The sequence below is a fragment of the Aethalodelphis obliquidens genome, unplaced genomic scaffold (genome assembly GCF_003676395.1).
Source record: "Aethalodelphis obliquidens isolate GAN/ISIS:26980383/991018 unplaced genomic scaffold, ASM367639v1 scaffold35, whole genome shotgun sequence".
Classification (NCBI taxonomy): Eukaryota; Metazoa; Chordata; class Mammalia; order Artiodactyla; family Delphinidae; genus Aethalodelphis; species Aethalodelphis obliquidens.
In genome coordinates, this window is record NW_020837979.1 from 7,950,379 (window position 1) to 7,970,048 (window position 19,670).

Below are 19,670 nucleotides of genomic sequence, written 5' to 3' on the forward strand. Positions count from 1 at the left end.
TTCTTCAAAGCTAGAGACTCCACATTCCTTGCCAGTCTCAACTTGGAAAAGTAACCACGTGCAGCCAGCTGTGTAAGTACATTTCCGAGGCCTCTCTTAGGGTTGTTTAGAGCTACTTAGAATTTAACAAGATTTTCTGCCTCCGAGTTTTTCAAGGCAGCCAAGGTTGGGTGCAGAAAGCCCATTGGATCTTTCTGGGCCTGGATTCTGTGGGATTTGCTCTGGAGAACAATCCTTATTTACTAAGGAAATGCTGCAGGACAACATAGCTGGAGCTGCCCTAGACCAGGCTCCCAGCGAAAACTTGGGAAGTTTAATTACAACTCAGATGTCCTTGGTGATTTCCACCATACTGCAGCTCCGAGGGCTCGGGAGTGGCCAGTGACGTTGGACTCTGCAATCACGGCAACAAGAAGGGTGCTCGTGAAGGGAGCTTTCAAGTGGCATTTACAATTTCAGAGTTAAGATCTTTCATTATGCAGTCAGTGAGCCAAGCACCTGTCTCCAGGGATGCCACAAAACTAGGGGATTACAGAAATAGGGAGGGACAATTAATCATGGAATGTGTCCCGTATAAGGTGCTGGGCAGAGCAGGTGGGATAATGATGCTTGCCCTACGTCTGATCCTGGGGCCAGCAAGGGACTGCCAGTGAAAGCCTGAGTGGAAAAAGCAGGGCGCATTCTAGCCAGACACTGGCATGTATGGCCACTTCTCCCCACCTCTGATCCTCACCAGCAGAAAAATCAGGAAGCTGTCCCAAACTCAGGAACCAATAGGACAGCCACTGTGGGTGCCAGCGTACTGTAGGGGAAAGAATCAGAGAGCCACAGACCTCCAGACTCCATAACATATTCTGGAGTGGATCAAACAGTGACCACTCCCTTCTGAACACACGTGGGCATTTCTGATTGGGCATCCCATTCCGACCAACTTTGATCACCTTTTGTTACTTCTTATCAATAAACTTTAGGGGGTCTTAATGAAAAACAGGTTTCTTCCTCTCCAAATTACAGTCATTGATCAAAATCTTCGGCCTCTGCTAAAAACATTTAAAGTGAGACTTTTTTATATGAGTCAATAAAAATGCCTTGCACCTGTGATGCATTTTCACCGCAGGATCGCAAAAGGCCTGGCAATCTTGAGCTTTGGTCCGAACCATTTCTCACGCTGAAGGATGAGACTTGTTAGCAGGTCATGAAATCAACTCAACAGAGCACAATAAAAATGGAATAAAAATACCACACGATACATCACACATGGTAAGGAGAAGTACCGTTTTAAGAAAATAATACAGAAAACCTTCCATTGCAGAGGGCCATGTTGAGAGTGGAAAGAACTCTGTAGATGAGCTGCCAACTATGGACCCCTCCCCGCCCATTCATTACCTACGGACTATTGTCCTGGGCACATGGGTGCTTTCCTGAACTGACAGTGGGGGCTTTGGTCACCCTATGTAGGGACAGGGCAGTGAAAGGACAGCCTTAGCCCCCGACCAAGAAAGGGGGCAGCAGTGGACCCATCAATACCATCACACAAACTCAATGTCTTCCTCACTCTGGCTCCCACAGCAAGTTCCCTCCATTGTTTCTCCTTTGCTTTCTAGGAAGATCTTGAACAAAAAGTGCACTTCCGGTATTTACTTTCTCCACTGCTCTCTACTTCTCCATCCTCTGCACACTGGCTCCCACTCCCAAAATGCCACCGAAGTTGTTCTGGCTAAGATCACTAATGATCTCCCTCTTGAAAATCAAATGGTTTTCAGACATCATCCTGTCTGACTTTCCAAACTCCTCAGTAATATTTTAACAACGGAAACAGCAATGACGGGCAAGGTGGGTTGAGGGCATTTCCTGTTGAGCATTTAGCGTGGCATGCCGTACTCAGCATATTACGCGCGTTGTCTCACAACCATCTTGCAGGTGGCTACTATGATTTTTCTAATTTAAGGATGAGGGATCTAGGCTTAGAGTGCCTAAGGAAGGTCCACATCTGGAAGTACTGAGACTTGCATTCAGGTCTGTCTGACTCCAGACCCAGGGCTCTTGCCATCTCTCCTCCTCAGGCTCTGACATCATAGCTCCCTACCCTGCGCCTTCTGCTCCTCTAGCTTTCCTGTCTTGGCCCTTTCCACAGTCTCCTCTTCCTTTCTCAGCACCTCCAATGACCTCCAAATCTATCTCTGTAACATGGACTTCTCTCCTAAGCTCCAAACACATGGCTGCCTATCGGGCTTTCTCGCCGGGATGCCCTGTGGACATCTAAGGATCAAGAGGACCTAAAGTGAGTTACCTTTCCCTGAAAATCCGCTCTGCCTCCCATGGTACCTCTTCCTCTTGTTCTTTCATTCATGTATTCATTCGAATACCTGGGAGTGCCTACAAGGTGCCACGCGATACTGCAGCAACACTAGGTATACCCAGAACACAACGGACCAAGTCCCACCCTCATTCCAGCGGAGGAGACAGATGATGAACAAATACGTACATGATGGCAGGTGGTGAAACGTGCTGTGAAGAAAACAAAAACGTGGGAAGGGGTTAGAGAATGACAGGGTGTTTAGAAGGGCTGTCTCTCTGCGGAGCAGAGGTGACACGGATGTGGTGGCTAACCGTGCCTCTGTCTCCCAGTTGTCCAAGACGGGAAGTTTGTGGGTATCCTCAACGTTGCCCTCTGGCTCACCCCACACATTCACTTTCCACCAACTGGTATCTCTTTCACCCATTTCCTCCCCACTGTACCGGCTTGACTCAAGGACTCAACACCTCTCAGTGGAGGCTGCACCTGGTTTTGGTCTTCCCCCCCTACACTGAGCCTCATCTTGCTGCCAAAAAAATCTTTCCAAGACACAAATCTGCTCATGTCCTCCACTTGCTGAAAAGCCCTCGCTGGTACCCACTTCCTACAGGCTTGGTTCCTGATCCTAGGGGAGATTTCCAAGTTCCTTGTATTCTGGGGCCATCTTCCCTTTCCCGTCTTGTCTCCTGCCACGCCCCTGGTGAACATGCCATGCTCTTTCCACCTTCCTGCCTTTGCACAAACAGTTTCTCTCACTCAGAACATTTCTCACACTCTCCCCCTCAAATTCCTACACATCCTTCCAGACCAAATTCAATCATCCCCTCCATGAAGACCTCCTCAACGCCTCAGCCAGAATCGTTCGCTTCTTCCCATCTTCCAGTTGTTCTATGGCTACGCCTCTGTTGTCATATTTATAATACTCTGCTATAAGGATCTGGGTCTCATTCCTTCAATAAATATTTTTGCGTGTCCACTGTGTGCCAGGCATCATTCTCAGTGAATGTAGCTATGGATACAGCTACAAGTAAGGCCAGACAAGACCTCAGCTCTCACATAGGTTACGTTCTATGCCAGTATGTCTCCTCCACTAGGCTGGATCCATGTCTCCATTGCTGTTAACAAACCCCTATTTTGTGTCCAATGTATAGTATCACCTTGGGAGGCCCCAAGGAAAGAAAGAAGAATGTGGCAGGCTGAGACCACCTGTGCCAAGGACAGAATCTGATCCATAGTCGGGAGTGAACAAATGTTTTTGGATGAAGAAATTGTGGAAATTATTTTAATTCCCACTCTGTGGACAAGGGAATAAAAAAATAGAGCAATTAATTCACATCCCACGAACAATGAGCTTTTGATTCCCACAAATTCAGGAGACTACACTACGCCCTGAAACACAAGAAGGCTTCTTTTCACTGCATTAGCAACACTTCCCATTTTAACATTTAATATAAAGTATAGATAAAAGAATAATGCTTGCAAATTCTGCTGTTAGGCAGTAATGTCACCAGAGCTCAACATGCGAAAGTCCATCATTTAGAACCTATCTGTTCACCTCAACTAGAATAAGAGTGGGACCTGGTCCATGTGTTTAGGTACCTGTAGTGCCTAGAATAGGGCTTGGTACCTCATAGGAACTCATACGTATTTCAACGAATAAATGAAAGAACAGAGAGGAAGAAGCGTGAGGAAAAGAAGAGCAGATTTCCAGGGAGAGGGATTGAATTCATTTGAATTCAGTCTTCTTGATTCTCGGTGTTTACAGGGCACCTACGTGAGGAAGGCCAATATACAGCCACGTGTTTGGGGTCATCAGATGGTGCCTTCCAAGGAAAGACTGAATAACTCTTTGAGGAGGTCACTTTGAATAAAAACGACCACCCCTCCCAATATATATAAATAAATAAATAAAAACAAAAATATAAGTAAAGATATGATAAAACTTTTGCACTCTGCACAAAAGAAATCGCTTTCTACACTGAAGGAAAAAAAGCCATTTGCAGGGGAAAAATAAATTTAAATAAAAATAAGCAAATAAAACACAAGAATCTAGAACAGCAAATACAGAATTTAAAACCAGGCAAAGCTGGTATCACTTAGCAAAGACTGAAATCAAAAAAGATGAATCTCAAAGGTCAGTTCCTTGGATATATCTTTTAGATTATCATATGGTAAATATATTAAAATTATATAGAACTCAGTAAGATTCTGGAAGAACTGTTCCAGGTTTACACACACCCTACTATAGTCAGAAAGAGGATATTACACAGGCAGCAAGTATTTAGAGCCCCCAAATGTTCATGTCCTTTGGTCCAAGAATCCCACACCTAAGAATTTATCCTAGCAAAATAGTTCAACTATATGCACTATAGAAGCAATAAAACATGATGTGAAAGAGAAGAAAATTGGAAAAAACCCTCAAATGCCCAACATCCAGTGAAGAGTTAAACAAATCAGGGCACTTACACACCATGGAATATTATGTAACCACAAAAAATATCAGTCTGATGATTCAGCAAAAACACCGAGAAAATATATGAAACGTTGAAAAGCAGACCATGAAATGATTACGGATACTCTAACTGCAATTCTGTGTAAAATTTATTCAAGGAAAAGAAACAATTAAAAGTAAATGATACAAAGTGGTAATAAATAATATGGCTGCCAGAAAATAAATTTTCCTTGTAGAAGGTCTGTTTTACTAGTAATAATAATTGCAAACACTTATGTGGGGAGCTTTCAATACTAAGTACTTTAAATGCTCATTTTGCTTCCGTAACAAGCCTATGAGGCAGATACTATTAACACTCTTATTTTACAGATTTAAAAAAAAACCCTAAGGTTTAGAGAGACAGAGTCACTGGCCAAGATCACACAGGGATTAGGTGGTAGGTCTGAGGCTGGACTTTGGCCTGGCTCATATCAAAGTCCTTTGGTCCGGCTCATATCAAAGTCCAGGCTTTTAATCACTACACGATACTTCTGTTTAGATTTATTTTTCAATTAAAACATGTATTGTTTAAAAAATAAGGCCAGAGTAAAATCAAATGGCATTTCCTTTCTGTTGAAAGAAGTCCTGAGACCTTAAGTGGGTTGGCTGTAACTCTTAGAAATCAGTGCAGCGGGAGGTGGGAGAGAGGGGAGGCCAGCACAGGAATGGCAAGGGCTTGGGAAAGGAGGGAGGGAGGGAATACAGACACCTCCACGGTACACACCTCTTCAAGGGCCCTGCTCACGTGATTCTCCTTCTTGGCAGCCTCCTGGAGCTCCATGGCCTGCTGCACATACATTTTCCCAGCTAGGATTTCATTCTCCAGCACTGACAGCTCCTTCAATGAAATGGGCCAATTCAACCGTTCTAATGCCTTGTTTAAAGCTGCCTTGTTTTCTAAGTAACGCATTGGTTTGTTTGCACCTAACCTAAAAAAGGGAGAAGAAAGAGAAACATAAAGTGATCATAGTAGAACATAGTACAACATATGGAAAGATGTTTTTTCTGTAAACCCTCCCCTGAGAAACATCTGTCAAAGCAGATGTCAGGTGTCAGTTGACAGAATCACAGCCATGCCTTCTGGCTTTGGTAGTTTATGCAAGTCAGAAACAATCATCTCCGAGTCACGGTAGGCACTTTTCCCCATTACCTAATTTGATGATCTGATTTTATAGAAGTTTGATACACGTAAGTTATTTTTTCAACAATTTTTTCAGCGTATTTGGAACCCATTCCTTTCTCCCTAGGTCTAACATTTGGCAGAACCAACAGTGAGTTTCAAAGACATTTCACACAACTATGCCTAGCAGTGACTCTGGAAAACAAAGCAACCACTAAACTCAAATATTTGTCTCAGTGCAGTAATTCTCCTATTAGCTCATGTTAGCTATTTTTATCTTCTCTCCTCTTGTAAGCCTAAATAGACCTAAACTTTCTGGCTTCACTGTTTTGGTACACAAAGAACAGAAGCCAAACTTTCTATCAGCTGATGAACAAGCTGTGTGATTCCAGGGGAACCCAGTGGGGTGTGGAGGTCCCAAGTCCTGGATTCTGTTTCCAGTCCCAGTACTTATGAGTCAGATACTCATGGAAGAGGGTACAGAGATTGACTGATTGAGGGACACGGGGGAGGAAAAACATTTCATAATTGTCATTCTCTTATTGTTGAAAATGTCATGGCATTTTTTTAGATGTCGGGTGTTGGAAGAGCACACTGTTAAACCAGTACATTCACAGGACTCAATCCACAAACAAACTTGTCAACAGAAGACAGCAAAAATTCTTATTAAAAAATCTAAATTGGTGTGATGTCAGCAAAGTGGTGAAATGAGAAACCCCAGGCCCTCATTCCCCCACAAAGACGCTGACTAACCATATAAAGACCAAACTGCCTTTGTGAGAATTCTAGAAACCAGTTAAAGTGTACCTGCCCTCCAGCACCACAAAGCCAACAAGAGTAGGCATTGAAGCGAGTAGGAACATGTGTTGCATTTTGTCTGGCCAAGCCCCTCCCCTTCCCTGGCACACTGCAGAGCAACTGGGAGAAAACTCCTATTCAACATGTATCCAACATTTTGGTCTTTTGTGGGGCTTCCCGGGAGACTGGCTTCTGTCTCTCTTGACTCAGAATGTTGATAAAAATGGCAGTATACTTTGGATGCCAGGTTGGGGCAGCTGAGAACAAAGCCAAGTTTCATGGGTGGTTACAGCACCAGAGATACTGCCGTACTAAAGACAGACACCAGGGAGAGCAAGAGATTACGGGTTCCTAAGAAAAAAACAGGGGCAAAACCTCTTCAACTGGGAAATGACATGCACAAGCCTAGAGAAGACATATCCCCAGAAAAGGTGTGAGAGGGTCCCAGAATCTCTAGCCAGAATGATTGGTGAAGGTCTTCCCCTGTAAGAAGCCATCTGTAAAGACTGGGAGAAGTGTTTGTTTTATCAAATGCCCAAATATTGCCTAAAGATACTAAGGCATACAAAGAAACAGAGAAAGATGGCCCAATCCAAGGAACAAAATAATCTCCAGAAAATCTACCCTAAAGAAAGGAGATCTATGAATTACCTGACAAACAACTGAAAATAACTGTCTTAAAAATGCTCAATGAGCTCAAGGAGAATACAGACAACTAAATGAAATCAGGAAAATGATGCATGAACAAAATGAGAATATCAACAGATATAGAGACTATAAAAAGAACCAAACAGAAATTCTGGATCTGAAGAATACAATAACTGAGCAAAATGGATGGCTAGTGGGAAGCTGCTGCATTGCACAGGGAGATCTGCTTGGTACTTTGTGACGACCTAATGGGGTTGGATAGGGAGAGTGGGAGGGAGGCTCAAGAGGGGATATGGGGATATATGTATACATATAGCTGATTCACTTTGTTGTACGGCAGAAACTAACACAACATTGTAAAGCAATTATACTCCAATAAAGATATATATAGAAAAATAATACAATAACTGAAGAATTCACTAGAGAGCTTCAAAAGCACACTTCATCAATCAGAAGAAATAAATTAGCAAATTATGACTAGTTTAAGTCATAAATTGTTACAAGGACAAAGAAGGACATTATATAATGGTGAAAGGGTCTATCCACCAGGAAGATTTGACAATCATAAATATATATGCACCTAATTTCAGAGCTCCCAAATATAGAAGCAAACATTAACAGAATTGAAGGGAGAAATAGAAAGAAACAATATAAAAGGAGATTTCAATTTCCATTTTCAATAATGGATAGAACCACCAAACAGAAGACCAATAAAGAAACAGAGGACTTGAAAAACACTATAGATTAATTAGACCTAACAGACATATACAGAACACATCACCAGCCAAGAGCAGAATACATATTCTTAAGTACACATGGAACATTCTCTCCAGGATAAACCACATATAAGAACACAAGTATTAAAGGTTTTTAAGATAAAATCATATAAAGTATAATCTCCAATAACAATGGAATAAAACTAGAAATCATTAGCAGAAGGAAAACTGGAAAATACACAAATATGTGGAAATTAAACAACCCACTCTTAAACAACCAATGGGTCAAAGAAGAAATCCTAAGGGAGATTATAAAATATCTTGAGATATTTTAAAATAAAAATACAATATATCAAGATGTCTAAGATATAGCAAAAGCAGTCATAAGAGGGAAATTTATAGTGCTAAATATTTACATTAAAAAAGAGGAAAAATCTCAAATCAACAACCTAACTTTACACCTAAAGGAACTGGGAAAATGGAGAATAAACTAAACTAAACCCAAGTTAGCAGAAAGAAGGAAATAAGGATTAGAGCAGAAATAAGTGAAATAGAGTATAGAAAAACAATAGAAAAAATCTATGAAACTAAGAGTTAGATTCTGGAAAGAACAACAAAACTGACAAATGCTTATTAGCTAGATTAAGAGGAAAAAAGAGAAGATTCAAGTAACTAGAATCAGAAAGGAAACAGTGAACATTACAACTGTTGTCACAGAAATAAAAAGGATCATAAAAGACTCCTATGATCCATTATACACCAACAAAATGGATAACCTAGAGGAAATGGATAAATTCCTATAAAATTATAACCAACTAAGACTGAATCAGGAAGAAATAAAAAATCTAAACAGACCTATAACTAGTAAGGAGACTGAATCAGTAATCAAATAATTTCCAACAAGCTTGAGCTCAGCACTATGTAGCTTCCATGGAGAGTGCTACCACACATTCAGAGAAGATTTAACACCAATCCTCCTCAAATACTTCCAAATATTTAAGAGCAGGGAACATTCTGAAACTCATTCTATGATGCCAGCATTACCCTGATACCAAAGGCAGACAAAGATACTGCAAGAAAACTACAGCCCAATATTCCTTGTGAACATTGATTCAAAAATCCTCAACACAATACTAGCAAACCAAATTCAACAGCATATTATGAAAGGATTAAACACCATGAAGAGTGAGATTTTATTCCTGGAATGCAACATACAAAAATGAATCAATATAATACATCACAGTAACAGAATGAAGGAAAAAAACCACTTGATCATCTCAATTGATACAGCAAAATCATGACAAAATTCAACACTCTTTCATGATTAAAAAGTCAAACACTCAAGAAACTAGGAATAGAAGGAAACTATCTCAATATAATAAAGGCCTCATAACTTACTCAAACCTTGCTTTAGATAGTGAGGAGGGAAGTGATGTCATGAAAGGTGGTGGAGTAGAGAAATCAAGGAATTTGTCTTTTCACCAAAACAACTATTGATAGAATTAGCTATTTTGAAATTCTGGAATCTAGTTGAATACTTACAGTATCCAGGGGAATGCTTGATGAAGACAGAGGCTGGCATTTAGGGAAATCTCTGTCAGGTCACTGGCTGACCACAGAGATGAAACAATACTTCAGTGAACACACATGACAAGGAATATAGTCTTTGCAAAAACAGTGTGGAAAGACACTAAACAGACAAGTGCAGCCTTCATCAGGCAACAACAGAAATTTCTGGGAAGGGTAGAGAATCTAATTTCCAGAGTTACTACGTTACAATGTCCACAATGTTCTGTTCTCAATAAAAAATTGCAAAGAACACAAAGAAACATGGAAGTATATAACCCATTCACATGGAAAAAAAGAAACTGACAGATGAAGTCCAGACACTGGATTTGGTAGAGAAAGACTTTAAAATAACTGTCTTAAATATGCTCAAAGAGGTGAAGGGAACCATGGACAAAGAACTAAATGAAATCCTGAGAATGATATATGAACAACTAGACAATATCAATAAAGAGAAATTATGAAAATGAACCAAATAGAAATTCTAGAGCTGAAAAGTACTATAGGTGAAATGAAAAATTCATTAGAGGGTTTTAACAGTAGATTTGAGCAGGCAGGAGAAAGAATCAGCAAACTTGCAGATAGATCAAATGAGATTACATAGTGTCTGGAGTAGAAAGAATACAAAAATGAAGAAGAGTCTAAAGGACATATGGGATTCTATCAAGCTTAACAACATATGCATTATGAGAGTGCCAAAAGGAAATGAGAGAGAAAAGCATGAAAATATTTGGCAAAAATGAAATAATGGCCCCAAACTCTCCAAATTTGATGGAAGACATACATCTACACGATCCAAGAGGCACAGTGAATGAAAAGCAGAATACACTCAAAGAGAGCTATACCAAGACACTATACTATAATTAAACTGTTGAAAGACAAAGACAAAGACAGAGAATCTTGAAAGGAACAAAAGTGGCTCATGAACAAGAAATCCTCAATAAGATCAACAGCTGATTTCTTATGAGAAACCATGAAGTCCAGAAGGCAGTGATAGGGTTTGTTTGTTTGTTTATTTATTTATTTATTTAGGCCACGCCGCATGGCATGTGGGATCTTAGTTCCCTGAACAGGGATCGAACCCAAGCCCCCTGCATTGGAAGCATGGAGTCTTAACCACTGGACCACCAGAGATGTCCCATTGATATGGTATATTTAGAATGCTGAGAGGAAAACACTATCAAGCAAGGATTCTATATCTGGCAAAACTATCCTTCACAAATGAAGGAGAAATTAATACAGTTGTTAACACATAACAAAAGCTAAGGGTGTTTGTTGCTAGTAGGGCTTCCCCATACAGGAAATGCTAAAGAGAGCTCTTCAGGATGAAATAAAAGGACACTGGAAGACAAGTTACACTGGCCATATGAAGAAATAAAGATGACTGGCAAAGATGACTACATATGTAAATATAAAAGCTAATATTCTTGTATTTTTGGTATGTAACTCCTCTTTTGTTTCCTATATTATTTAAAAGACAAATGCAATGATTATAAAACAATGATTATAAAGCTATGTTAACGGACACATAATGTAAAAGATGTAATTTGTGACAATAACAATATAAAGAGGGGATGGAGCTGGATAGAGACAGAGATAATGTACACTATTGGAAATAAGTTGATATCAATTCAAACTACTTTGTTATAAATTTAGGATGTTAACTGTAATCTCCATGTAATCATTAAGAAAATAATGAAAAACTGTGCAAAAAAGGAAATGAAGAGGGATCACAATGATACATTAGAAAAAAAATCAAATACAAAAGAAGGCGATATTGGAGGAATTGAGAAACAAAATAGACAAGACATATACAAAACAAACAGCACAATGACAGAAGTAAGTCCTTCATTATAAGTAGTTACTGTAAATGTAAACGGATTAAACTCACCAGTTAAAAGACAGAGACAGGCAGAATGGATTAAAAAAACCATGATCCAACTATATGCTACTATAAAGAGACCCACTTTAGACTTAAAGACACAAATAGGTTGAACATGATAAAATGAAAAAAGATATTCCATGCAAATAATAACCAAAAGAGAGCTGGAATGATTATATTAATATCAGATAAAATAGATTTTAAGTCATACACTTTTTTTTTTAACCTTAAGTCATACACTTTTACAAGAGAAAAAGAAGGACATTATTTATATTAATAAAAATGTCAAATCATCAAGAAGACATAAGAACTGTAAATACATATCATCTATCAACAGAGTCCAAAAGTATATGAAGCAAACATTGACAAAATCGAAGGAAGATATAGACAGTTGTACAAAAAGGAAACTTCAATATCCCACTTTCAATAATAGAACAACCAGACAGAAGATCATAAAGGAAACAGAGAACTAGAAAACACTATAAAACAACTAGACTTATATATAGAACACCTCACCCAACAACAGTAAAATAAGTATTCTTAAATGCACATGCAACATTCTCCAGGATAGACCATATGTTAGGTCATAAGGCAATTCTCAAATTATTTTAAAGATCAAATCATATAGAGTACCTTTTCCAGAACAGTGGAATGAAGCTAGAAATAATAACAGAGATAAAACTGGAAAACTGGAAGTATATACATATAAATATACACCACACTCTTAAACAACCAATGGGTCAAAGAAGAAATCACTATTAGAAATTGGAAATTAGAAAATATGTTGAGATAAATAAAAATGAAAACACAACATATAAAAACACATGGGATGCAGCAAAGCCAATGGTCAGAGGGAAATTTCTGGCTGTAAATGTCTAGTAAAAAGAAAGAAAGATCTCAAATCAACAACCTAGGTGTACACCTTAAGGAACAAGAAAAAGAAGAGAAAACTAAACCCAAAGCCAGCAGAAGGAAGGAAATATTAAAGATTAGAGCAGAGATAAACAAAAGAGAGAACAGAAAAATAACAGAATCAACAAAATGAAAAGTTGGTTTTTGACAATATCAACAAAATTGGCAAAGCTTTAGCTAGGCTGACTAAAAGGAGAAAAGACAGAACTACTAAAATCAGAAACAAAAGCAAGGACATTACTATTGATCTTACAAAAATTAAAAAGATTATAGGGAATAATATGAACAACTGTATGTTTTCAAATTAGATAATCTATACAAATGGACAAATTCCTAGAAACACACAAATTACCAAAACTGACTTCACACAAAATAGACAATCTCAACAGCCTATAATAAAGACATTGAATCAGTAATCAAAAATCCCCCAACAAAGAAAAGTCCAGGACCAAAAGGCCTCACTGATGAATTCTACCAAACATAAAAAGATCAATTAACATCAATCCTATTCAATCCCAAAAAAACAAAAGAGAGGAGTCACTTCCAAATATATTATATGAGGACAAGATTCATCTGATAACAATGCCAGACAAAGATCCTAAAGAAAAGAAAACTACACGATTATTTCTGCTTATGAATATAGAACTAAATAGCCTCACCATATTACTAGCAAAACATTATCATTTATTTATATAAATTTATTTATTTATTTATTGGCTGCACTGGGTCTTCGTTGCTGCACGCAGGCTTTCTTTAGTTGTGGTGAGCGGGGGCTACTCTTGGTTGCGGTGCATGGGCTTCTCATTGCGGTGGCTTCTCTTATTGTGCAGCATGGGCTCTAGGCGCGTGGGCTTCAGTAGTTGTGGCATATGGGCTCAGCAGTTGTGGCTCGTGGGCTGTAGAGCACAGGCTCAGTAGTTGTAGCGCACAGGCTTAGCTGCTCCGCTAAGGGGATCTTCCCGGACCAGGGCTCAAACCCGTGTTCCCTGCATTGGCAGGCGGTTTCTTAACCACTGCGCCACCAGGGAAGCCCGACTTCAGTTTTTTAAAATGAGAAAAATAACAAGGGTCGGCAACCATGTGGAGAAACAAGAACCTTCATACATTGCTGTATGTACGAGGTGGGAATGTAAAAAGATGCAGTTGCGGAAAGTGAATGAGAAGTTTGGCAGTTCCTCAAAAAGTTAAACACAGAATTACTCTGTGACCCAGAATATCCACGGCTAGGTATGTACTCAAGAGAAATGAGAACACATGTCCACACAGAAACGTCTACGTATTTTGCAGCACTGTTCATAAAAGCCCCAAAGTAGACACAACCCAAATATTCATCAATGGGAGAATGGACAAACAAACTGTGGTATATACATACAAGGGATCATTACTCAGGCGTAACAAGGAAGGAAATACTACATATGCTTACAACTTGGAGGCACCTTGAAAACATTAAATTTTTACATTAACTAAGTAATTTTACATTTACATTTTACATTTACATTAACTAAATTTTTACATTAACTAAGTAAAAGAAGCCAGACACAAAAGGTCACATGATATGTGATTCCTTTCATATGATAGATCCAGAATACGCAGATTCACAGAGACAGAAAGCAGATTGGTGGTTACCAGAGGGGGAGAGAGGAATGGGGAAGGACTACTTAACGGGTACAAGGTGTTTTCTGAGATGATAAAAAAGTTTTGAAACTAGAGGGAGGTGGTGGTTTGCACAACATTTTGAATAACTCAAATACCACTGAATTGTACATTTAAAAACTGTTAATTGTAAGTTATGGGAATTTCACCAAAATTTAAAAAAATTTTAACAAGTGAGAAGAAACTGGCTTACTTTTTTTTTTCCTCTTGAGATAATGCTTGCCAAACAATTTTATTCAGGCGCCTGTTTAAAAAAAAATCAACAATAGTTATTTAGGAGCAACAGTTCATTTCATGACAAAAAGCTGAACCCGGGCAGGGAGATCCCAAGGCCCGCAGCACCACCACTGCTGGACCATGTCATTGCCACTCGCTCAAAGAGATTGGATGTGAGCGTCTCCCACGCTCAGCATCACTGCAGAAGCCTCGGGGCTTTGGGGCAATCATGCTAAATATTAAAGGAGGGCACAGCTCTCTGCTGGATCAGGTAAAACCCGGACTGAGAAAAGGCAGCAAACAAACTGTTCCTCATTATCTCTGCATGAAGGTATTTCTAAACACCCACTGCTTTTCTTCATAAGGAAAAATATGTGTGCCCTTAGCCTGCCTTCTGTAGACATTCTTCTGTCTGGATTCTCAGAGCAAAAATAGAAGGTTAATAGGGTCATAAATAAGAGGATTGGGACACACTTTAGAGATCAACCAGCCTGATCTCCTTGTTTTCCAAATGCAGCCGCTAAGCGGGGCAGACAGATGAAGCGCCTTACTTATCCAGCACCGAGAGCTGGTGGGGCTGAGACTAAAGCTCACCGAACGTGTTTGCAGAGAGGTGCTGGCAGCCCAAGAAGGAAGGAGGAAGTTGGAGCCAGTGCTTTCTATCAGGTAGTTACAGCTCCTTTTCTTGTTACTAATCAGTGGTGCTTTTTCCAGAGCTTCCAGCCCAGTTCTGCAGTGCTACATCATCACCCAAATCAGGCTTACTAGGGCACAGGGCACAGAACACTGGCTCCACAGGTTGTGAGCTGGTGTTCCATGAAGCAAAAAAGCTTCAATAAAATGGGGTGGGAGAATACTGCCTCTCCCCAGGAGGCATGCTTCTAATCCTTGGACCCAGCGCCCGTGGCACAGGGCTCTGGGAGCACACTTTGGGTGGTGTTATCCTGCCCTGATCTCGCATCACAGGCCTGGTGAGATCGTGGAAAGGGGGTCTGGCACGGTGGTGAAAAGCACAGACCCTGGAGCCAGACTGCCTGGGTCCAAAGCTCAGCTAGCTCCTCCTCTTATTAGCTGGGAGACTTTGGGCCAGTAGCCAACTTTTCTGGAGAAAGGGGGTGATCACAGTACCTCCCTCCCAGTGCTGCAGTGCAGACTCAATGAGCAAGTTATGTGCACCGCACACGGAGCTGCGTCTCGCACAGGTAAACGCTCTGTAAGTGACAGGAAGAGTCAGGAAGTGGGAAATAAGCCAGCTCGGCTCCTGTGTCTCTTGATGTTTTTAGTTCTTTGGGGTCTATTTGGAAATGGTTTTCTTTAATGATGTGGTTGATGAAACAATGGGCTTCTAAGGCTTGTGTGCATTTCTGGGGAAAAAACAAAACAAAACAAAACTGTAAATCCTTTTAAGTCTAAACCTTGAAAGTGCAGGCAGTAGAGTAGGGAGGCTAGGGGTGTGATGAGGGCTTGGGAGCTACGTGGGTCTGGGTTCAAATTTCAGCGTCTCCACTTTGCCACCATGTGAACCTGTTACATAACTTTTTGAAACACTGTTTTCTTATTGATAAAACGAAGATAACACCACCTACCCTTGCAGTTGTGAGGATTAAGTGAGCTATATGTATAAAGTGACCAGGAATAACTAAGGCTCATTCCCTCCAGCTTCTGAAGGAGGGTGAGGCTTAGACACTCAGAAACAGTTGGTGAATGTGGGTCCAATTAGCTAGGACATGTCTCTAATTTTAATTTGGTTCTTCAGAAAATATTTTTCCAAGAGGGTATTTCCATAACCTCTATTATTCCTCTGTTTTCCGCCTTCACTGAACTATTTCAAAGCACACAGGGCAGAAAAAGCGAGTGGGTGTGAGCTGAGGGCAGCAGAGAGTGTGTGAATCCCGGCTCCACTGTCCCTGAAGGCAACCGTGGGAAAGCCTCTAAGCGTGCGGGACGAGGGCAGTCCTTGTGGGATGCTGGGATTTGACAAACCACAGTTTCCCTCTTTGCTTTAGGAGACTGAAATTTGGCTAAGCGTAGCGTTTAGAAGCTTTCTCTACCTCTAGTTTGTAAATCCACTTGTACCGAGTGGCTCATTTGCAAAGCAACTTGTAACTAATGACACTTCAGAAGTCTAGTCAGCAGCCCAAGCAAATCGATGATAAGCAGAGGCTACTATGCCTGGTCCCTGAGCCAGAACTGATGCTTCTCCTGTGGATCTGAGGGCTGAGACCTTGACCTCAGATTCACAACACAGGCTGTGGAAAAGTCACCCCAGAATCCAGCCAACCCTGGTAATCCTCACTCAGAGCTTATGCTCAGACACACAAAGCCAAAACTGCTTCTGCAATTCTTAAAATATTGAACCAGAAGGACTCCTACACATGGGCACTAAGTGTGACCAAAACTGCTAGTTTATGTCACTATTTTGGCCAGAGGACTGTGAACTTCCCACTCATTTGGTCATCCCTAACCATACGGACTTAGGGTTATATCTGGCTTACTTGTGGTGGGAAACTCCTTAGAAATGTTGTATTGGGGATGAGATGGGGATAAACTAAGTTTCATTAATTACTTTTCATCTTTTCATATTCCGCATATCTTTAGAAAGATGAAGCAAGATGGAAAAGGGAACTGACATTTATGCCAGCAAAATTCTTCAACACTATTGAATACAAAAGATCAGGAAGCTTTGTTCTGTATAATATTAATGTTAATATTATTAAATAACAATATTAAATAAATAATTCATTTAAAATAAACATCAAGTTATTAATACCAAATAATTAATACTAATGCAATCAATAATATCAAACATTAATCATATTAAAATAAATGTTAATGATCATATTTAAATTAATATCATTTTAATAAACAATATAGTATAATATTCCTCTAAGGGTACTAAAAGGCTTTTCCGGATTCACTCATTGGAAGTAAGAACTGGAACAAATCACTACTATGTCTGTATTTTGGTTTTGCCATTAACGAAGGACTCTCTTCTGCCTGGGAAGGAAGGGTCCCTGTCCTGGAAACTCTCGGGAAAGGGTCAGCTCAGTGGGAAGAGCTGTGTGACCCTTCCATTCCACGTATTTATGGTTATTTTAGCATCAGCAGATATAGGGAATGAAAGAGGGAAATAATTAACATGAGTTGCTCTTTGTATGTAATTTACATAACCCTCACAACGGCCCCGAGAGCCAGATCTTGCAAGTGAAGCTCACAAGTGTCCTATGACCTGTCAAGCAGCTATCTGACCTCAAAGCCCCAGTTCATGGCCTGGCATCAGGCTTTCACAGACCAGGTAATTACAGCACTCAAATATTTGAATGAGTCAAGCAAATTAAATTACAATATGAATGATATTATATTTCATTTTGAATAACTGAATTGGATCAATTTTAATAAGTAAACTTGAATTAGATCAAATTCAAATTAAATTCCAACAGTCAAAAAAAAAAAAAAAATATATATATATATATATTATATATATATTGTGACACCTGCTAGGAAGAGGAGAAGACCAGGGGGAAAGCAGGCAGCCCAGCGCCTGCCTTCGGGGGCCAACATCCTCGCAGGGAAGGGACAGGCCTGTACAGAAGCTGTGAGCGCTCCAAGGGCCACACGCAAGGTGGGTGGTGCAGAGTCGTTGGGGAAAGGCCTCTCTGGGGAGGGCCACTGGCGCTGCGGCAAGAACGGAAGAAAGAGGACAGCTGGTGGGAGGGGGCAGGAAGAGGGGCAGTGGAGCTTCAAGGCAAGGGAAGGACTGCCTGGTGCAGGGGCGGGGAGGCAGAGAAGAGGGCCAGCACCAGTAAGAGGGTAACTACAGAGCAAAGTCTCAGGCCCACAGGGGAGGGCGAGCCTTGGCAGAGTTCAGCCTGCCTTCGAGAGAAACGAAGGGCCCACAAAGACTCAGAGAGGACCTGAGAAGCCCGTGGAGGCAGCTGCAGGAGCCCATGCGACACAGCCTCAGTTCTCAGGCAAGGGCAGTGGAGGAGGCTCAAGTGTAAGGAGATTTGGAGAGGACCGTGATGGGCGTGGGGCGGAAAGGCCAGCCTCTGGGCTGGGTCGTGCACTCCAGGCAACAGAAGTCAGGCTTTATACTTTTTTTGAACACACACTAGACACGCTGCAAAATGACAACAGATCAGTAAATGCTGGCCTGGGCCCCGTCGTTCACTTTGGCGTACTTTATTACCTTTTCCCCAACCACATGGTATTAATTAAAACCCAACTGCACAGCTTCCAGAACCAAGAATAGGCTTGCCTGGAGGAGCTGGGTAGCTCAACGTTTCATCAAGCGTGTGCACCAAGGACTAATTAAGTGCTGAGGGGCAGGGTGCGGAGGTGATTAGAGAGCTGGGAGAGGGTGAGATTCTAGCCCCAGAGCTGTGTTCTCCACCAACACTCTGAGGCAGGCTCCCAGGTCAGGCCGGAAGGAGCCAGGCCCCAGGAAGGGGCTGGGATTCAAGGACCCTGGGTCTCCTTCTCCAGCAAACCCTGGGTTATCTGCCCTTGGGAAAAAAGGCCCCCTCACTCAGTACTAACACAGTGGCTAGTTAAGAGTACAGTTTTCACTGTAGTCAACTTGGTCATCTTCTTGATTTTGCTATAAAAATTGTTTAAATCAATTATCTCATTATTGTGGCGTTTCTTTATTGTGGTGTGGTGTCACTTTACAGAATGTTAGATCCTAAAATGGTCCAATTCGCTCTGCTAAAAAGCAAAGCTTTAAAGAGCTCATGGAAACATGAGATTTCTGCAGAGTTTGGAAAGGGAAGATGGCTTCTCGAAAACCCCGCTGGACATACTCAGGTAAAGCATCGGGCTGGCCGAAAAGTTTGCTCGGGTTTTTCTGTAACACCTTACGGAAAGACCCGAACGAACTTTTTGGCCAGCCCAGTACTTAACGCCGTGCTGGCACAGAGGAAGCCCCTTAGGTTAGCTGCTGCTGCTGTTAATATTCCTCACGGACCACTGTTAAACAGCTGCGCCAGATGAAAAATTTAAGCTAAAAGAAGGGAAAACAAGCCAAAACAAATTCCACATCCATTAAAGAGTAGCCAGGTGTAATACTCACTTGTCGTAGGACTTAATTGCCTGCTCCACTTTTTGCTTGTAGATATTAAGCTTCGCTCCTTGGGGGTTAATTAAAGTCATCTTATTTGTGTCACTGCACACATGTGCCAGAGGGAACACCTATATGCCAATGCCAAAGGAAAGGGTCACTTGATAGGCTAACACGTGCCTTCAGAAATGGATCTAATGGCTGTACAGTATGTTTTTCTGACTATAAAATCAAGACATTATATTTGTAGAGAAATTAGAAAATAGAGAAAATAAAAAAAAATAAGAATCAGAGATATCACTGCTAACCTTTT

At 40.8% G+C, this 19,670-nt stretch overlaps 1 protein-coding gene across 1 annotated transcript in view; it reads right to left on the minus strand.

The window, feature by feature from the left end:
- Nucleotides 1-19,670, minus strand: part of VWA3B (von Willebrand factor A domain containing 3B) — a 207,997-nt gene that overhangs the window by 31,876 nt on the left and 156,451 nt on the right. The window contains exons 21-23 of the mRNA XM_027128900.1: nt 19,370-19,488; nt 14,276-14,326; nt 5,512-5,716 (exon numbers count right to left, since the gene is read on the minus strand). Coding sequence (XP_026984701.1) covers nt 5,512-5,716; nt 14,276-14,326; nt 19,370-19,488 — 375 coding nt within the window. The remainder of the gene's footprint in view (nt 1-5,511; nt 5,717-14,275; nt 14,327-19,369; nt 19,489-19,670) is intronic.